General features: G+C 44.4%; 1 protein-coding gene across 1 annotated transcript; it reads left to right on the forward strand.

Moving 5' to 3' along the window:
* Positions 1-18866: 18866 nt before the first annotated feature.
* HRCT1 (histidine rich carboxyl terminus 1) lies at positions 18867-20501 on the forward strand. Its single transcript, XM_038552804.1, has one exon. The coding sequence runs from the start codon at positions 19685-19687 to the stop codon at positions 20036-20038; it is 354 nt and encodes a 117-aa protein (XP_038408732.1). The 5' UTR covers positions 18867-19684; the 3' UTR covers positions 20039-20501.

Here is a 20501-nt window from a genome sequence, read left to right on the forward strand (position 1 = left end):
GAGAATCTCTATCAGACTCCCTGTTGAGCGTAGCCAGATGCAGCGCTTGGCAAAGTTCAGGGTTTGAGATCATGACCCTGAGATCATGACCTGAGCTGAAACCAAGAGTCACCCAGGTGCCCCTACAGCAGATAAGTGTTCTACTAACAGTTTGGGAAAAATCCGGAGGTCTTCCAATCTTAATGTGTATCAGAATCACCTGGAAAATTTGTTAAAACACAGATTGCTGGGCTCTATCCTCAGTTTCTGACTATGTTTGTCTGGGTGATGTGGCTTCTGCTGGCCACAGTACCACTGTGAGGATCCCTGGACTAGATGGTTCCTAGGGGTCCTCCCGGCTTTTAGGAAGCCTCTGAGATGCTTTACACTCTTTCCATGGTTGGGAATGCTCTTCTTTATTTCTCAGCCTGCAGAAGTCTGGTTGTGCCTTCAGCTTAGCTCTGGTCTCCACGTGTGAAGCAGACATGTGCCTCTCATGGGAAGGACTGCTGGACTCTGAGCCTATCAGCAGGCTCATCTACCTGTCCCTCCACAGGGCCTGTTCATCAGCTACTATGTGTGGATTGACCTTCATCATGGGCTTTCAAGCTAAAATTCGAAGGGCTAGTTGGCCTGGCCCCCCAACTCCTATTTTCTTTGGGCCTGAGCCAGAGATGCTTGGACCCCATGAGTTCATAGGGCATCAGCATGGACAGCTCCCTGAGAGGTGAACTTGTTGGATCTCACCATACAGGTAGGAAACTGAGATCACATTGTGGGTCTGTGGCAAGGTGTGTCTAGAATCCAGTCCTCCCAGCTGTGTGAACCTACATCATGCTCACAGCAGAAGTTTGCTTTTATCAGGTGCCGAATGTTGGTGGTTCTTTTATCACACTGGGTGAACATCTTTTTCCGACATTCTCCCCTCAATCTTCTCACCAGATAATGAGCATAAGTCAACTTTTCCTTAGTGTTCAGGCACCTGGCATGATGTCAATAAACCCATGGGATGTGCTGCCCTGCCCACGCCTGGGTCAGGAATGAGCATTGGTTCCTGTGAGTGCCTTCCTTGCATGACATAGTTCCCTCTTATTCGGCCCATGTTTATCCAGTCCAGAATGAAGAGATTGAGTCCCAACCACACACCAGGCACCATGCTAGGCATGAGGGGGATGAATGAGGACACACGTGTTCCCAGGCCACTAAATTCAAACCATTCCTAGGCAGAAATCCTCTCCAATTTCTGTGCCTAGCCTCATCCTGCTACTGTCTGCATACCTCTAGAAATAAGAAGCCTCTTTTTCCCATGGGCATTTTTCTTCCTCCTTTTTCTTTCCCCCTCTTTCTGTTAAGCCATGCTAAGGGTCACAAAAATCCTTCCTGATATAGAATATCTGGGTGTTGCTGGGTCTACATCATCTAGCAAGGTGCAGGCTGAGTGGCCCTGTGGACTTTCCTCTCACACCAAGTAGGGCCCTACACAGGAATGAAGGGCCCCTCCTGCAGCAGGGAGAGCTCTGTCCTAGCCTTGGGACCTCAGATTGAAGGTCTTGCCTCTGCTTGACTGTGTCTAGAGACATTGTGGGGTCAGGGAAGCATGATCTGCAAGCTCCCTCCAAGATTCATCTGGGGAATCTGAGACTGGGCTCCTGGAGGGGCACCTCTGCTTAACAGGGTGTCAATAGTGAGACTGTCCCAGGGCTGTGTGTGGCCTTGAGGTGGCATTGTGCTTTCCTGCACCCCTGGTAGTTAAGTCATGCTGTGGCTTCCTCTTTGCGTGGGTCCACAGACTATAATCTATCCCCTAAAGTCACTAGCAAACATGGGCAGCCATTGGCTCTCTACTGCAATATACACATATCCACATAATCACCCTAGGGCCCCCAATCACATATGTATGCACAAACAACTGTTTGACCCCCCATGTACACACACACACACACACACACACACACACACACACACACTAGACTTGTGGCCAGGGCTTAGAGGACCAAACAGGGACCCTAATGGTGTCAGTGGAGAAGGAGCAGACCTTGGGATGGGGAGCAGACTTTGTCTGGGCTGAACCAGGAGGAGAAAGAAACATCAGAGTAGGGATATGGTCACAGAACCAGCTCAATGTCTTGTCTGCTTTCTAGCTTGAGTGCTGAGTTGCTGGGTCTCCCTACTCTTCTGTGGTCTGTCCTTCAGCTGGCAGGGTGGGGGGGGGGTCTGTGGGAAGAGGGGCCACGATGGGATGGAAGTGGCTGTGGAACTCTTGTTTTCAAAGCAGGATTAGGAAGCTTTGTCTGCAGAGCCCATAGTGTCCTTTCTGCCTTCGCCTCACTCCTGGACATATGCTACCTAAAAACCGGGCCAGAGGCCACCTCCCCAAGGGAGCCTTCTCATTTCTCCCAGGCTGCCTTGAACCCTTTCTCCTTAGTGCAGCATGGCCCTGTGTTGGTATTTCTGAGAGGTAGTTCTCACCTCTTTCTCACTCTTGCTCCTTGCCTATTGCCTACCCTGCCAGCCCATCGGGGTGCCACCATACCCAGCCTTGGAAGGCCAAGTTGAAGCGCCTAGCCTGGCCACAGCCAACTTTTTCCTGTCTTGCTGTGACTTCAGGAGGCTAAGGCAAATTGGGAGTGAGCAGCTGGGTGATAGACGTGAGTTGTTCCTAACTTGGAGGACAGCCTGGCAGAGGCAGGCAGTCTTGCCTCTCATGAAGACCACCCCCTTTTTATATGTGGAAACTGAGACCAGAGAGGAGAAGAGGCTTGCCCAGCATCATCACACACTTGAGGGGAAGCCAAGGCTCCAGTAATTCCTTCGGGTTCCTGACTCCCAGCCAAGGCCCTTTCCCCTGGCCCGACATCTCCACTTTTTTACTTACCTTGAGGCTCCTTCAGACCCATGTCCCCTCTTTCCTGGAAGATAATTCAAAGACCGGGAGCCTTGGTGGGCAGGACACATGGTTTCACACTGACCCAGCTTTGCAAACTAAAAGACATGCCTTGATTTGTGCAGAATTCAGGAAAGTGTTTGAAACTTGATAGAATTAAGTGGAGCTTTTAGAATTGGGTGGATGTAGGCAAAGTACTCAAAATTCAGTGGGAGTTCTCCAGAGGGTGTCAGGTTTGGTGGAATTAGGAAGTGCTGATGTGCTCAAGGCTGCACAGGGTCCTCAGTAGCTTATTGTGGGTGGCCAGGGTCTCCCTGACCTGGGCAGCTCCCAGCTCCATCGTGGCCAATGGCTTCCCAGGGAGCAGACAGGCCAAAAGGAGTAGGCACCTTTCAAAGCTCCCTATGTGCCAAGGGACTGTGCAATCCCGGAGGCAATTTAGAGGGAGAAGGGGAAATGCGCCCAACTTAGAAACTTTGGGGTGCTTCAGGGATGATGTCCCAAAGACCCAATTACACAGCATCTATTTGGAAATCTTAATTAGTATGAAAAAGTTGGAGAAAGTGACTCAGGGTCAGGAGCCACACTCATAGGTCAGTCCCCAGTCAGCGTAGCCCATGTGTATTTCCAGAACGAGTAAATGAGTGGCTGGGTGAATAATTAAATAATGCATAAACACTTCTTGGTGAATAAACTTAAAAATTAATGAACGTGTGAGTATGCAAATGGTAGGTTTTCCAGGAGTTAGAGGTCCTGCCAACTTTCATAGGGATCTCAAGAAAATGCAAAATCTGGAAAGAGTGTAATGGGGAGGAAACTGGGTGAAGAGAGACAAACAGAATTCCAGAATATCAGAGCAATTGAGTCTGTATCTACCATTCTGGCACACCCTCAGTGCATGGACAGGAAAACTGCTCTAGAGAGGTGAAGTGGCGGGCTCAGGGTCCTGGGTTTGCTTGGGGACACTGATGTGTCCGTTCTTGAAAGCATCATCCCCAGTCAGTGCAAAGGAGGTCTGCCCAGGTCAGGTTGTGACCGGGTGCCTTTCACTGTACCCGGCTCCTCTTCTCCACTCTCAGAACAGGCATCCTGATGCTTGCTCCTTGAAGTTCCTTCCAGTTCTCAGAGCCCATTCCTCTGTGGGCTTGAGGACTTCATTATCAAATAGGGTCATTTTATCTTGGAACTGGGTATTGTTATTGTTGTTGGAGTTTTATTTAACTTTTAAAATTTAAGTGATTTTAATAGTTTTTTATGTATTTTTACAAATTACACATCAAAACATTTTTTTAAAAAAACATGAAGAATACAGAAGTATATGGTATAAAAGTCACACCCCCTTTTCATTCTTCCTTTCCCCGACTCCCCGAAGGTAGCTAGTATTCTAGTTTTATATATTTCTATCTAGATACTTTTCTGGTCATTTACATGTGCATATCCACACAGAAAGATTGATTTTGTAATCATAGGTAAGTGTGGCTTTTAAGCATGTTTTCTTCTTGCAGTCTTATTGACCATAAGTGATGTACAATTGCATAGATGTAAATCATATCATTTGATGAATTTTAGCATAGGTGTACAGTCACGAAACCATCAGCGCAATCAAGGTGGAGAATTTATCTGTCATCCCCCAAATTTCCTCATCCCCCTGAGTAGTCCATTCCTCCCTCCCCCAACCAGGCCACCTGGAATGTGTTTTCTGTAACTAGATTACTTTCACTTTCTAGCATTATATTTGTTGCAGTACTGTTTATCAATACTCATTTTTCATATATTTATGAATTTCTTTCTAGGCATGATGTTAGGTTTTAAATAAATTTTATTGTCTCTTATGGTCCTTATACCACACTACTTTAATTACTGTAGATTACTAGTGTATATTGATATCTGCTAGATATCAATATTTTTTTATTTATCAATATTTTTTCCAGAAAAATTTTGCAGTCAGCTTGTCAAATTTCATGAAACCTTTCATGGGATTATGCCTTTAATTCATCCACTAATTTGGGGGGCAGAATTGACATCATTGTAAAATCAAGTTTTCTCATTCAGGTACATTGTCTCTCCATCAATCCAGACCTTTTACTGTGTCCTGATTGTATAACTCTTCTCCTTCTAATATATTCATGAAGTGATTTCCATCGACGTATAATTTTCCCCAATGTCAAATTCTCCTTGTATTTCTGGGATAAACCCTTCTTCCTCTTCATGTTTTATTCTTGTCATAGGTGCAAGATTTATTTGGGGGTGAGCTGTTGTGAGCTGATGGGCTCTAGCTCCTGGGCTCCACCTGGTGGACATCAGGCCATTCTTGATGACTTTTGGGGGAGGCGGGAGGAGGTGGTTGGAACAACTATGAAGCCCTGAATTCCAAGCATGAGCTTGGGAGATCACTATGGCAGCAGGATGACAGAGCAAGGAATCTGGTGGACATAAAATCTATGTGCCCTAGTTATGTGCCTGTGTGTCCTCTACTAGCTTCTAAGTGCTAGGAAACCCTGAGGGAAGAGACCAAATCTGTGTTAAAGGATCTATTCTCAGAATCCAGCAGTATATTCACTAATATGTCCTTTCTCTAACTTTATAAGTATCTTTATGTCATATTCAATGAGGCTAAAATCTCAAGTATACTTTTACTTTTATGAATCTGGATGGCCTTTCATATCAATAAATTTATAAATCAGAAAACTGTGTTTCATCTTTGGTCCAGAAAGTAGGCTCTTGAGTCCTTGGCACCAGCCAAGTTTTGAGATCCAATCCTTGTGTGGATATCTTACCAAAATGTTGTAGAAGATAGAACTTGTACATGTTTAAATGAAAATCAATTCTTAACAGCACTGAAAAATCAGAGAGAGTGCCACCGGCAGACCAGAAATGTTGAGGAATTGCTGAAAAAACGATAAGCCAAATGAGATTGCATTGTTAGAAGAAACCGCAGCCGAACAAAGTAAGGAAGGGATTACTGCAATAAGGACAGTGGTTTGGGGGTTCTCAGCTCACAGGCAACAGTTACAAGGAGCAGGGGGAAGGGGCTGAGGCAACCATCAGGATGACTGGTAAGGGACTGTAATTTGTAACTTGCCAGCAAGCAGGCAGGTCCAGGTAGTGGGCATTGGAGATATTTGCCCTCTGAGTCAGTAATTATCGATGCTTGAACCAGAGGCACACAGAGAAGTCCCGGGAGGAATGGGGAGCCACCAAGCCCAGCTGACATCCTCTTAGTAGCTCTTTCAGGCACTCCGTCATCATTCCTGGGGGTAGTAAATGGAAACTGAATTCACAGACAAGGTAATAGGAAATCATAAGAAGATGAGCCTACTATGTGGAATTTATGGTATTTGTCTTTTAGTGACTGGCTTATTTCAATTAGCATAATGTCTGCAAGGTTCATCCATGTTGTTGCCATTGCAAGATGTCTTCCTTTTTAAAGACTGATTAATATTCCATTGTATGGACATACCACATTTTGCTTATGCATTCACCAGCTGATGGAAACTTGGGTTGTGCCCATGTTTTAGCAGTTGTGAACAATGCTGTTATGCTATGTTAACCCTGCTTTCAATTTTTTGGGGCATATACCCAAAGTGGAATTGCTAGCTGATATGGCATTTCTTTTTTAAAATTTTTTGAGGAACCTCTAAAATTTTGAGCAGTCTCCACTATTTTCTACAGTGGCAGTACTATTGTTTTACATTTCGTTTAACAGTATGCAAGGGTTCCAATTTCTCCACATGCTAATTTCCATTTTTTTCCCCTTAATAGTAGCCATTGTAATGAGCGTGAGGTGATATCTCATTGTGGTTCTAATTTACATTTCCCTAATGATTTGTGATATTGAACATCTTTTCATGTGCTTATTGGCCATTATATATTATCTTGGAGAAATGTCAGTACAAGTCCTATGCCCATTTTTGAATTAAATTGTTTTTTTGTTGTTGAGTTTTAGAAGGTCTTTAGAAATTCTGGATATTATTCCCTTATCACATATATGATTTGTAAATATTTCCTCCCATTTTGTAGGCTGCCTTTATATTCTGTAGATAGTGTTTTTTGGACACACAAAGTTTTAAAATTTTCGTAGGGTCCAGTTTATCTAATGTTTATTTGTTACCTGTGTCCTTGGTGTCCTGTCTAAGAAATCATTCCCAATCCAGTGCCATAAAACTTTTGTCCTATGTTTTCTTCTAAGAGTTTTATTGTTTCAGGTCTTACATTTATGTCTTTGATCCATTTTGAGTTAAATTTTTGTATATGGTTTTAGGTAAGGGTTTAACTTCATTCTTTTCATGTAGATACCCCAGTTTTTCCAGTGCCATTTGTTGAAAAGACTATCCTTTCCCCATTGAATGGTCTTGGCACCCTTGTCAATAGTCATCTGATCATATGTGTGGGGGTTAATTTCTGGGCTATTTTATTCTATTGGTCTCTCTCTCTCTCTCTTTTGCCAGTGCCACACTGTTTTGATTGCTGTAACTTTGTAGTGATTTTTGGAATCAGGAGGTGTGTTCTTGAGGATCCCTGGGTGGCTCAGTGGTTTAGTGCCTGCCTTCCGCCCAGGGCGTGATCCTGGAAACCAGGGATTGAGTCCCACAGCAGGCTCCCTGCATGGAGTCTGCTTCTCCCTCTGCCTGTGTCTCTGCCTCTGTGTGTGTGTGTGTGTGTGTGTGTGTCGCTCATGAATAAATAAATAAAATCTTTAAAAAAAAAAGGAGGTGTGATCTTCCAGTTTTGTTCTTTTTCAGGATTGTTCTGGCTACTTCCCATTCGTTAAGATTCCATTGATTTTAGGGTGAGTTTTCCTATTTCTGTGAAACATGTCATTGGGATTTTCTTGGGGATTGCACTGAGTCTGTAGGTCACTTTGTGTAGTTTTGATAAAGTCTTCCAATCCAGGAACATGGGAAGTGTTTCTATTTATTTGTCTGTTTGAATTTCTTTCAGCAATTTTTGTAGTTTTTATTGTACAAGTCTTTCACTTCCTTGGTTAATTTAATTCCCAAGTGTTTAATTCTTTATGATGATATTGTAAATGGACTTGTTTTTGTGATTTGTTTTTCAGATGTTCATTGTTAATGCATAGAAATGCTACTGATTTTTGCGTGTTGACTTTTGTGTGTAGTATCCTGCTACGTTGCTGAGTTCATTTATAGTGCTAACAGCTTTTTTTGTATGTGGAGTCTTTAGAATTTTCTAAATATAAGATTATATCTGCCAGTAGGGATAGTTTTCCTTGTTTTTGTTTTTTTGTTTTTTTTCCCAATGAGGGTGTCTTTATTTCTTTTTCTTTCCTAGTTGCTCTGGCTAGAATTTCCAGTACTATGCTGAAAGGGGGGGATCCTTACCTTGTTTCTGATCTTAGAGGAAAAGCTTTCAGTCTTTCACCTCTGAGTATGATGTTTGCTGTGGGTTTTCATACATGAGTTTTATTATGTTGAAGTAATTTCTATTTTGTTGAGAGTTTCTATAATGAAAGGGTTTTGAATTTTGTCAAATGCTTCTTCTGTATCAGTTGAGATGATCATGTGTTTTTTGTCCTTCATTTTGTTGATGTGGTATATTACATTGATTGATTTTTGTATGTTGAACCATCGTTGCATTCCAGGAATAAAGCTGACTTGTTATAGTATATAATCCTTTTTAATGTGCTGTTTAATTCAGTTTTTTAGATTTTTTATTGAGGATTTTTGCATTCATGTTCATCAAGGATATTGGCTTGCAGTTTTGTTTTGTTTTGTTTTCTCATGATGGCTTTATTTGGATTTGGTATCAGAGTGATGCAGGCCTCATAAAATGAGTCTGTGAGTGTTCCCTCTTGTTCTGTTTTTTTTTTTTTTTTTTTTTTGGAAGAGTTTAAGAAGGACTGTTTTTTAAAAATTCTTCTCTGGTAGAATTCACACATGAAGCCATCTGGTGGTCCTACTCTCTTTGGTGGGAAATTTTTACTGATTCAATCTCTTTATTCGTTTTCGGTCTGTTCAGGCTTTTTATTTCTTCTTTTATTTTTATTTTTTTAAGATTTTTATTTATTTATTCATGAGAGACACAGAGAGAGAGAGAGGCACAGACACAGGCAGAGGGAGAAGCAGGCTCCATGCAGGGAGCCTGACGTGGGATTCGTTTTATTTCTTCTTGATTCAGTTTTGGTAGATTGTGGGTTTCTAAGAATTTATCAATTTCTTCTGGATTATGCAGTTTGTTGGTGTGTAATCGTTCATAGTAATTCTAATGTTCTTTCTAATTTCTCTGTCATTTGTTGTAGTGTCTCCTCTTTCATTTCTGATTCTATTTATTTGAGTCCTCCTTTTTCTATTAGTCTAGCTCAGCATTTGTCAATTGTATTTTTTTCAAAAACCTACTCTTGATTTTGTTGAATTTTTTCCTATTGTTTCTCGATTCCTTATTTGATTTTTTTTATTTTTTTATTTTTTTTCAATTTTTATTTATTTATGATAGTCATAGAGAGAGAGTGAGAGAGGCAGAGACATAGGCCGAGGGAGAAGCAGGCTCCATGCACCGGGAGCCCGACGTGGGATTCGATCCCGGGTCTCCAGGATCGCGCCCTGGGCCAAAGGCAGGCTGCGCCACCCAGGGATCCCCCTTATTTGATTTATATCCAGTCTAATCTTTATTATTTTCTTTCTTCTGCCAGTCTTGGCTTTCTTTTTCTCAATTTTAAGCTCATTAAATCTCATATTTTATTTTTATTTTTAAAGATTTATTTATTTATTTATTCAGAGAGAGAGAGAGAGAGAGAGAGAGGCAGAGACACAGGCAGAGGGATAAGCCAACTCCATGCCGGGAGCCCGAAGCGGGACTCGATCTCCAGACTCCAGGGTTGGGCCCTGGGCCAAAGGCTGGCGCCAAACTGCTGAGCCACCCAGGGATCCCCTCACTCCACATATTTTGATATGTACTGTTTCTATTTCTGTCTTGTTCTGAATAATTTGTAATTTCTACTATTATTCTTTTTAATTATCATAGAAGTGTATTTCTTAATTCCCAAACAAATGGAGGTTGTTGGATAAATGTTTAAATTTTTAAAGCTTATTTCAGCTTGATTTCTAATATAACTTCACTGTAGTCAGAGAATGTGGTCTGTATGATACCCATCCTTTAAATTTGTTGAGACTTGCTTTATGACCTACTCTCTGGCAATTTTTCATCAATAGTATCTGTGTGCTTGAAAAGAATGTATCTTCTCTGCTGGGGGCAGTGTTTTTATATACATCCATTTATCAAGCTTCACAGTTACTTTGTTCAAATCTAAATTTTTACTGATTGTTTTGTCTGCTTGACAAATAATGTAAAGATATGTGTTAGAATCTTTTGATTATGAATTTGTCAATTTCTCCTTATGGTTTTAGAAAATTTTGTTTTATATTCCTATGCTATTAGGAACATAAAACGTCATAATTGGTAAAAATGATTTTTTATGTTTATATATGGATCCTCTTTATCTCTAGAAATTTTTTTGCCCTAAAATTTACTTTGTCTATTATTATACCAGCTTTCTTTTGCTTAGTATTTGCTTGATGTATCTTTTCTATCTTTTTGCTTTCAATTTTTCTATCATCTGTTTTTTAGACTTCTGTAGTAAATAGCACATAGCTTAATTTGTTTTGTTTTGTTTTAATGTGAGTGGGAAGGAAGAGTAATGAGGCCCAAGGAGGGTCACTTCAAGTATCTAGTTGGCTGGAGGCTCATGACACCAGGCACTGAGACAGGGAGTCAGTCTCAAAGTATCCCATTCCACTCCTATTCCTGACCCTAATCCCTCTATCCTCCACAGGAATGTCATTCCATGAGTCACCCATCTCCCTTGAGGATTCCCAGGGAAGAGAGGGCTCTGTCTTCTCGCATCTTTAAAATAGAACCTTCCTTGACATAATTTTCTCTTGCAGCTGCTGCCTCATCTCTCTTCTCTCCTCCACTGACAAGTTCCTCAAGAGGTATTCCTGCCTATTCTATCATTCAGCTGTTCATTCCAGATCCCTAGGTCTATACTTGGCTTCTACTTCTCCATAATTCTCTTTATTGAATGCATCAGAAAATCCTCTAATTCCATCTCAACAATATATTTTAAGTCTGTTCCACCTGCTTTTCTCTCAGATCCTGTTGTGATGCAGACACTTCTCACCTCTTGCCTGGACCACTGCATCTTGTTCTAGGAAGGGGTTTCTGATCCTTTCACAAGCTAGCAGTGATACTCACCTTTCCTAGGGTCCTTACACCTTTACCTGTTGTTCAACTAAGGCCTTCTGGGAAATTCGTGCAGTGTGGGTACTTGTCCTTTAGCTGATTATGTAGGACACCCATCGACGCTCCTCATCTCCCATAGCTCCAGCCCCTGAGATCAGACCAAAGGGATGACTCATTTTCACTTGGCACCACCTCCAGAAGTGGTCTGTTCCTGTGGCATTTTAGAACCTGGTGCTGGAGAGTGGTGCCCTGAGCTATTGAGCTCTGGATACAGGCTCCCACATGGTTAATTAGCCTGGGCTAATTGAACACTGCCTTTGGCAGTCTTCATAATCAGACAGATTTCCCACTGGGAGCCAAACCCTTGGGTGTCCTTAACTGTCCCAGGGTTCACTTACCTTTAAGGAGATGGGGAATTGGGTTATGTTGATTCAGGACCCTAGGAAGATCCTTGTCCTTGCCTGCATAGTAATAATGGTGCTTCCTCTGTGTGGGTTGGTGAATAGGCCTGAGTCCTTAGCCAGAGGGTAGAAACAGGTGTTTCTTCTTCTGAGTTTCTCAACAGATACATTACTGCTGTTTTGGACAAGATAATTCTTCCTCATGTGGGACTGTCCTCAATCTGGGATGTTTACCTTCCCTGGTTTTTGCATGTGAAGTGCTGACCCCAAAACACTGCCCCCACCTCCACATTTCTATATTTGCTCTAGAAAGGTTCTGCCCTCAGTCTAATCAAAAAGGCACCACATGAACACCTACAAGCAAGGAAGTCACTGAGATTACCCAGATACTGAAATCCTATAGTGTTTTTAGGTCTGTCTTGGCTTCTCTTCAGGACCTAGACCTTTGGCTCTCTGAGGCTGTGGCTGTGTTTGATTCATCTCTGCCTGCCCTGGCATAGGCCTTGGTCCAGAGCAGGTGTGAATGAGCAAGGTAATAGGATCCATGCTGACTGGATGCAGTAGGTGACAGTGTTCAGTAGAAATGCTATACAGGGTGTGCATGTATGTTACATGTGTAGCCATTTTATTTATTTAATTTATTTTTAAAAAGATTTTATTTATTTATTCATGAGAGACATAAGCAAAAGGAGAAGCAGGCTTCCTATGGGGAGCCTGCTGCGGGACTCGATCCTAGGACCCCAGGATCATGATCTGAACCAAAGGCAGATGCTCAACCACTGAGCCACCCAGGCACCCCTGTAGCCACTTTAAAAAAGTAAAAGAAGGGATGCCTGGGTGGCTCAGCCGTTGAGCACCAGCCTTCACTCCCAGGGCATGATCCTGGAGTCCTAGGATTGAGTCCCACATCGGGCTCCCTGCATGGACCCTACTTCTCTCAATGCCTGTGTCTCTGCCTCTCTCTCTGTGTCTCTCATGAATAAATAAATAAAATCTTAAAAAAAAGTAAATGAAGCAGGTGAAATTAATTTAAATAATATATTTTATTTAATTCAACATATAAAAAATTATCATTCCAACCTGTGAATAGGATAAAAATTATTAATGAGATATTTTCCATTCTATTGTGTACAAGTTTTTGAAATCTGGAGTCTATATTACATATACAGAACCCCCAACTCAGATTAACAATACTGCACGTGTTCAGTTGCCATGTGGCTAATGCTACCTCGTGGGACAGCACTAGAAAACTCTGTTCTCCTACTCCCCTGCCCAACTATTGCTTACTTCCCCCTGCCTACAACACCGTGTGTGTGTGGGGAGGGGGGGTTGGTATGTGAAATCTTTCAAACATGGTGAAAGCCTAGAAAAATTGTAGTGTGAATAGCTATATACTTAAAATCAAATTTCAACCATTGTTAACCATTTGCTCTTTTTCATTATGACACATGAATTCATCTATCCGACCATCTTATTTTTTGATTATTGTCTACTTTAAGAAGACTTTTTATTTTGGTGGAGGATAGGTTGGAAAGCCACTCAGGAAACTGTTATCTCTTTGAACATTGTTCTATACAAGCCTAATCAGGAGTTTTTCAGATTTTTGGGGCAGAAGTCTTGAAATACTTTTCCCTCTTTCTTTCCATTTCCTTCCATATTCTCTTTTTCCTCACCTGTGGATTCTCAGAGACATGGCTTCTCTTTCTGATGGTGGCATCATGTCTCATTCATTTCCCTCTCTCAGTCTAGCACTGTGAGAGGTAGGCTTTGGGGCCAGGCAGGCCCAGACTCCATTCTGGCCCTGCCACTTCCTAGCTGTGTGTCTCCTGTGCAACACGAGGATAATAGATTGTAGGAAGTGTAAGTGAGATTGATTTGTAAAGGGTCATTATTCTAGCAATTATTAAAATAGTAGGTTGGGCGAGAAAAGGAAAGAAATTTATTACTAACGAATGACTTTCTCTTTTGCACTTTGCTAGGGCCTGGTGAACACTTAGGTCCCAGAATTTACCTGGTACATTGTAATCATTTCTATTTCTGTCTCCTACCCAAGGTAAAAAAGCTCCTGGAGGGCAAAGAGTGTGTCTTTCTTCTCTCTAGCCTTAGCACCAAATGTGGGGCCTGGTTAAATAGATATTAGTTAAATCAATGAATGGAGTTCTAAGTGTCACAGTTATCTCTTAATGGTGGCTTCCGAAAGTTAAAAACACTTGAAAAGTCAAGAAAGGAAGGTGACTTAGACTGTACAGATTCCTTCTGTTACCAGTCTTTCCCTCACTGTGCATAAGGAGAAAGGAGGCTCAAGAACATGTACTGTGTTTACCTGCATGTGGCACACCATCCAGCCTCCTGGGGAGAAGCAGCAGTCCCCTTGGATATTTGTCTGTGGTGTTTTTATGCTATAGTTGTCAGGGTTGTGTTAGTTTTAGAAAGTAAATATTATAAGTTAAAAAATAAAGAAAAGTTTCTATCTTTCTCTATTATTTGAGACATTTTGAACAGCTCCAGTTGCTGATGGGATCATTTCCTAATCCTTTTGCTTTTTTAGAATAGACTATTCTTTATTTTTTTTTAAAGATTTTATTTACTTATTCATGAAAGACACAGAGGGAGAGGCAGAGACATAGGCAGAGGGAGAAGGAGGCTCCCCGCGAGGAGACTGATGCAGGACTCATCCGGACCCCAGGATCACGACCTGAGCCAAGGGCAGATGCTCAACCACTGAACCACCCAGGTGCCCCAGAATAGACTATTTTTTAAAATTTTTATTTATTTATTTTTTAATCTTTTTTTTTTTTAAAGATTTTTATTTACTTATTCAGAGAGAGAGGGGCAGAGACACAGGCAGAGGGAGAAGCAGGCTCCATGCAGGGAGCCTGATGTGGGACTCAATCCTGGGTCTCCAGGATCACACCCTGGGCTGCAGGTGGCACTAAACCGCTGCGCCACTGGGGCTGCCCTAGACTATTGTTTTTTTAGAGCAGTTTTAGGTTCATAGCAAAATTGAGTGGAATGGACAGGGATCTCCCATATACTTCCTGTCCCCAGATATGTGCAGCCTTCCCCACTATCAACATCTGGCACCACATTGGTACATTTGTTATAATCAATGAACCTCCATCAATACATCAATAGTCAACCAAAGTACATAGTTACATTAGGGTTAATTCTTGGTGTTGTACATTGTAAGGGCTTTGACAAATGTATAATGACATGTATCCAACATGATGGTGTCCTGGGAAATAGTGTCACTGCCCTAAAAATCCTCTGTGTCCCCCTATTCTTGCTTGTCTTATTGTAGCCCCTGGCAACCACTGATCCTTTTGTCTCCATAGCTTGCCTTTTCCAGAATGTCATATACTTGGAATCATACAGTATGTAGCTTTTTCAGGTTGCATTGTATTTTTTCTCTTACTAAAATGGATCTAAGATTCCTCCATGTCTATTTGTGGCTTGCTGGCTCATTTCTTCTTAGTGCTGAGTAATATTCCATCGTCTTTATGTGCTTTGGTTTATTTATTCATTCACCGATGGGAGGGCATCTTGGTTGCTTCTAAGTTTTGGCAATTAAGAATAAAGCTGCTGTAAATGTCTACATGCAGGTTTTGTGTGAACATAACTTTTAAACTATTTTGTGTTAATACCAAGAAGTATGATTGCTGGGTAAAGTAATAGAATGTGTTTAGTTTTGTAAAAAACTGCCAGACTGTTTCAATATAGCTGGACCATTTGAGTTCCTTTCTATATATTTTTACGTAGCCTTTTTAGTGTCAAAATTGCACCTGGGTGTACCAAGATGGTCTGCCCTGGTCCTCCAAATAGTTTGCTCAGTATTCAGTGTGACTTTTCAGCTAAAGACTCAATTCTTAAAAAAAAAAAAAAAAAAAAAAAAAAAAAAGACTCAATTCTCTAGCTCAGAAAATTTTCTTAATTTCTTTAAGGATTATTCCTCCATGGGCTCTGCTCTCTACTTCTAAAATGTTTATTATGCAAACAATTTGAATTCCTGGGCATTCTCTCTCTCTCTCTCTCTTTTCTTTATTCTTTTTTCCCTCCAGACTTATAAGATAGGTTCTCAAAGTGGTCTTTTTCTGATATGATTTTTAATCTGAAAGTAAATTTCCTGTTTTGCATAATTTTCCCAAATTCATGTATGAATTAACTTTTGAGTGTTATTTAAATAGATATAAAATTTTGGGACACCTGTGTGACTCAGTGGTTGAGCATCTGCCTTTGGCTCAGGGTGTGATTCCAGGGTCCTTGGATTGAGTCCCGCATCAGGCTGTCGGCAGGGAACCTGCTTCTCCCTCTGCCTAGGTCTCTGCCTCTGTCTGTGTTTCTCATGAACAAATAAATACAATCTTTAAAAAAAAAAAGAAAGCTAAGTTCACAGAGGAAACCATCCTCCCAAAGTACAGAGAGGCATGTGCATCCACAGACACAGTTGAGGTCTACATGCTTTGCACAGAAGCCTTGGATTTCCATAGAAGTGAGTGTATTTCCAGGTGAGATTACCATTGGATCCCTTATAAAGTAGATTTCCCTCCCCAACCATGGGGAGCATCCTCCAACTCATTGAGAGCCTGAATACAACCAAGGGAGAGGAAGGCAGAAGTTATCCCTTTTATTTCTGTCTCAATGCCTGAGCTGGTCATCCCATGTTATCTTCTCCTACTCTTGAACTGAGCAATATGCATGGGCTCCCCTGCACATTTTTTCTTTAAAAAATATATATATATATAAATTTGGGGATTTTACTGTTTATCCCTTTCTTTAGATTCTAGTAACCCTGGTAATAAGGTACAATACTCGATATCTTTTCTCATATGTCTAGCAACTTTTCTCTATTTGCTCACTTTAAAGGGGGGACCTAGATCTATATTTTGGAATTGTAACTGAAATGATTCTATAAAAATTATGTAGCTTATTTTCAAGCATGTTGGCTTCAGACAATGGAGAAAGAAGAAGAAAATCTGGTTGTTTATGGTTTAGTCGGCAGCAGGGAGGGAGGTGGAGGTGGTCTACTTGGCCATAATTAGGGCAGGGAGAGCTCCTGAGAAGAGGACAGAAGTTTGCTGCTATTCTGGGCAACTTATTTTCAGTATTTACTGAGGCAGCCCAAGGTTAGGCAGAGGATTATCTCCCTTCTCTAACTGGCATGAGAACCCAGGTTAGGAACCTGTCGGCCATTATCCTTCCTTTTCTGTGCAAAACAAAAGATGGGCTGAGTCATGGCCTTTCCTCCAAGGGCTGACACTTGTGCAGTTCCTAAATCTGCTAAGCTTGTTTCCTGCCTGTGGCCAGCTCACCCGTAGTCCTAGCCCTGGTTGTCTATCATAGGGCCTAGAGAATCTCTGCTGGGGACCCTGCACGACCTCCCAGAGACACTCTTCCTTAGTCAATGCATCTATCAGTATGGTTTAATTTGTACTATATCTCGTAGAAATTCCCTAAATTTTCTGGACCAGAATTTGTAACAGAGAGGAGTTAAGTGCGTGGGTTCAAATTATGATCCACGAACAAAGATCAGGAGACTAACTTTTGGCAGGTCAGAATACGAAACTGAATTTTACAGTTTCACCACTAGGTGGTGCCACCAACTGCCGAAAACAATGGTTGTCATCTTGGGACAGCCAAGAACCACTTGTATCTAGTACAAGCACAAGTTGGTGAGCTTGTATGGAACTTGTATGCACTTATGTATATGTGGATGAGCATGTGTGCATGCAATTCTCGTTGCGTGAGTTTACCCACAGGGCAATTTACAGGGGTGCACAGGTATGTAAGTGTGTGCATAAGTCTGTGCACCCTGGAAATACGAGCATGAAGCTAAATGATAGGAACTCCAAAAGGCTGACCTATTAGCTGCATGGTCTGAAACTCCAGTCCTTCAGCTAGGAAGGCAGCCAGTGGGGTGTGCAGAAGACCAAACCCTATGGGAGAAATATAATCACAATGCTATGGAACAGCTTTTCTGACACATTCCTCTAAAGGCATCAGTCCTGCAAACCCTGGTGTCCAGTCAGGCCTCTAGGAAGGTCTCAGACACTTCTGCAGTCCCAGAGGACTGTGGCCATTATATCTTCCCCCAAGTGCTTAAAGCATCGAATCAAATACCCATTCTGGGATCCTGTCTTCTGTCCAGATGGGAAGTGACTCTTGCACCCAAGAAAACAAATGTCTCGTGTAGGTGTGTGTGTGTGTGTGTGTGTGAGAGGGGTGGAGGATTCAGAGTCAGCCACATCTGCCCATCCCTCTCCATGTTATCTCTGTGGAAGGTCCCCAGCTGATCTCAGACTCTCCCTCTGGATGCCCCCTCACTCTGGAATAGTGCTGTCTTCCTTACACGCTGTAGCCCACAAAGCTGAGAAACCTTAAGCAAGCTCTTTCTCTTCTCTGGCCTCAGTTTCTCTAACTCTCAGTGAGGGCCGGGTGTGGGTGATTCCAAGATGCCCTCTGCGCTGACCGAAGCTCTGCATGTCTGCAGTTTGCAGGTCCCTGCCCCCATCCCAGGGCTGCAGTGGAGTGGGAGTCTCCTTAGAGAAGGAGGAGAAAGTTCTGTTTGCTTTCCTCCTCCTCTTTGCCGCAGACTTCTCTCCTTAACAGGCCCTGAGAGAAGGCAGCTGGGCTCTCAGGGCCCCAGAAGCCATAGGAGGGAGTTCTCGCTCTAGCATCATTAAAAGTTTAAGTGGCTTTCCCTTGGAGGGTGTAAGTCCCAGGATTCATTAGAGCTGCTGCCCCCTGAGTGCAATTTGGTTGAAGGGAATGTTTGGCATTTTCATCCAGAGGAGGTTTTCACGAAGGGTTTGAGGCCTCCTGAGAGTGCTCGTCTCACTGAGGTCTGAGAGAGGAAGTCCCCAGAGGTCACCTCTTGCCCTGGCACTTTTCCAGAGGAGGAACCCGGCTGGGTCAGGGGACGGCCTTGCCTAAGGACACGCAGAGGCTGGCTGCTGAAAACATTCCTCCCGGGGCGGGGCGGGGGACAGCAGGATGATGAGCGCACCCCAGGGAAGGGTAGGAAGGGTGAGGGCCTCACTGTGGGGGCCCCCGGGCCTCTGTGGTCTTGTGGAGCGAGATGGAGAGCTGCATGTGCAGAGGGGTTTTGGGGATGGCTCGACAAGCCCATGGCAGAAAGGGCTCCCCAGGGAGATGGTGGGCGCCCGAGGCATGGGAGCCAGATGGACAGGGTTTGTTTGGGGTGAACAGAGGGGATGCGGGACCAAGGGGCAGGGAGTCTGGGGCTGCTCAGTCCTGCCCGCTCTGTTCTTCACCGGGAAGGAATGGCATGTCACTCCGGCTGTGCAGAACACAGGGATGGGGCCAGAAGCCTGCCATTTATGGCCAGTCCAGACCGTTGAAGCGGGAACCGAGAGGCTGGGACGGGGTCTGGCCTCTCAGGGCTCAGAGCCTCCTTCCTGCCTCCAGCAGCACAGGCTAACACCCAGACCGGCCAGGACCCAGGCCCTAGAGACCGCGCAGCTTCCCTAACCATGAAAACCTGCCTGCGGTCCCTCACGGAGCTCCTGAGGTCCAGGACAATTCGTTCTACAGGGCCTGTCCCTGTCCCGGAGGATTCCGGTGGCAGGACAGGGAGCCAGAGACTCTCAAATGCTGAGGTCTCCCCCGTCCAGACTCCACTGCAATAATATTGACGGCAACCATGTGTCAGGGGCTGGCTTAAGCCCTTGATAAATCTTAACTTCTCGAACCCTTAGAAAACCCTAGGTCTGAGGGAAGGTACTCTTACTGGCCATTTTAGACATAAGGAGGCACAGCACAGTTAAGTAACCTGTGCACGAGCCACAGGGCCAGTAAATTGTATTGTTCTAGAACCCACATTCTTACTCGCTATGTGGTATGTCTAAGAGTGGAGGGAGCTGAGGCCAGGGAGGGGAAGGGGCCGGCTTGGTCACCTGGCCAGGTGGCAGAGATGGGGGCGGCTGGACTTCTGTCCCCAGACTCGGGGCCCTTCCTTCCACAGCCCGCCTGACCGCTCCTCTGTCCCCACCCAGCCTCCCCGTGGACCTCCCCAGAGTTAACAGTCGCCTGGCCTCGCGCTTGGCAGGCAGCTCCAGCCCAGAGAGGCTGCGCCCACATTCCCTGGCTGCTCTCCAGCCCGCGGGAGCTGAGACAAGGTCCAGGGACTGCGAGGCCGGGCAGAGGCTGCGGAGGGGAGGAAGCAGCACGGAGCCGCCGAGTGGAAGGACCGTCCAGCTCCCAGATGCTAGGCCTCGTGGGCTTGGTCATAGGCGCCGCTGTGGCCGTGCTGCTGCTGCTGCTGCTGGCCGCCTGCCTGTGCCGCGGACGGCAGGACCCCGACGTGGAGAGGAACCCACCGGCTGCAAGGAGGAACCGAGTCCGGTGGGCCCAGCCTTGGCTCTTCCCGCGCCGGGGCCAGCTGGGACACTTTCACTACTTCCACCATCCTGGCCACGTGTCTGGCATGCGCCATGCGGGCCTCCACCACCAACACCTCCACCACCTCCACCACCACCAAGCCCACCATCAAGGCCACCTCCACCACCACCATGCCCACCACCTCGCCCACCTCCACGTCCACCGAGGCCACCGCTGACACCTGGGAATGGCAGCCACCGCCTGTCCTACCATCACCAGGATGTGGACCCCCATGCTCCCATGCAGAGGGGCGCCTCTCTGTGGTAAACGCCGGGGACTGTGCCCTGGTCCTGCTTGGCTTCTGCGGACCACGCCCCAGGGTACCACGAGGAGAGAACTGAGGGGATTCGGGGGGGTGCCCTGTGCACACTGGAGGGTCACGGGGTGAGAGTGGGGGTGGTCCTTCGGGGACGGACACTGCCTTGGGCCTGTAACGCCCAGGGGACCCCGGTGCACGTCGATGCACAGAAGATGGGCTGTGCTCTCTGAAGTGCTGTCTCCTGACTGACGCAGGCCCCTGGCCAGGGGGCTACCTAGAAGGGGCCAGCAGTGCCCTCGAATTTGGAGAAGGCAGTATGAGGCTGCAGGGTCAGTTCACCTGTGCCTTGATGCAAGAAAATAAAAACCACTAAGAAGCTTTT

Source organism: Canis lupus, chromosome 11 (assembly GCF_011100685.1).
Source record: "Canis lupus familiaris isolate Mischka breed German Shepherd chromosome 11, alternate assembly UU_Cfam_GSD_1.0, whole genome shotgun sequence".
In the NCBI taxonomy this organism is placed as follows: Eukaryota; Metazoa; Chordata; class Mammalia; order Carnivora; family Canidae; genus Canis; species Canis lupus.

Bases quoted from the DNA above. Each gene is read 5' to 3' on its own strand.
- HRCT1 (XM_038552804.1), top strand. From the start codon at position 19,685: ATGCTAGGCCTCGTGGGCTTGGTCATAGGCGCCGCTGTGGCCGTGCTG.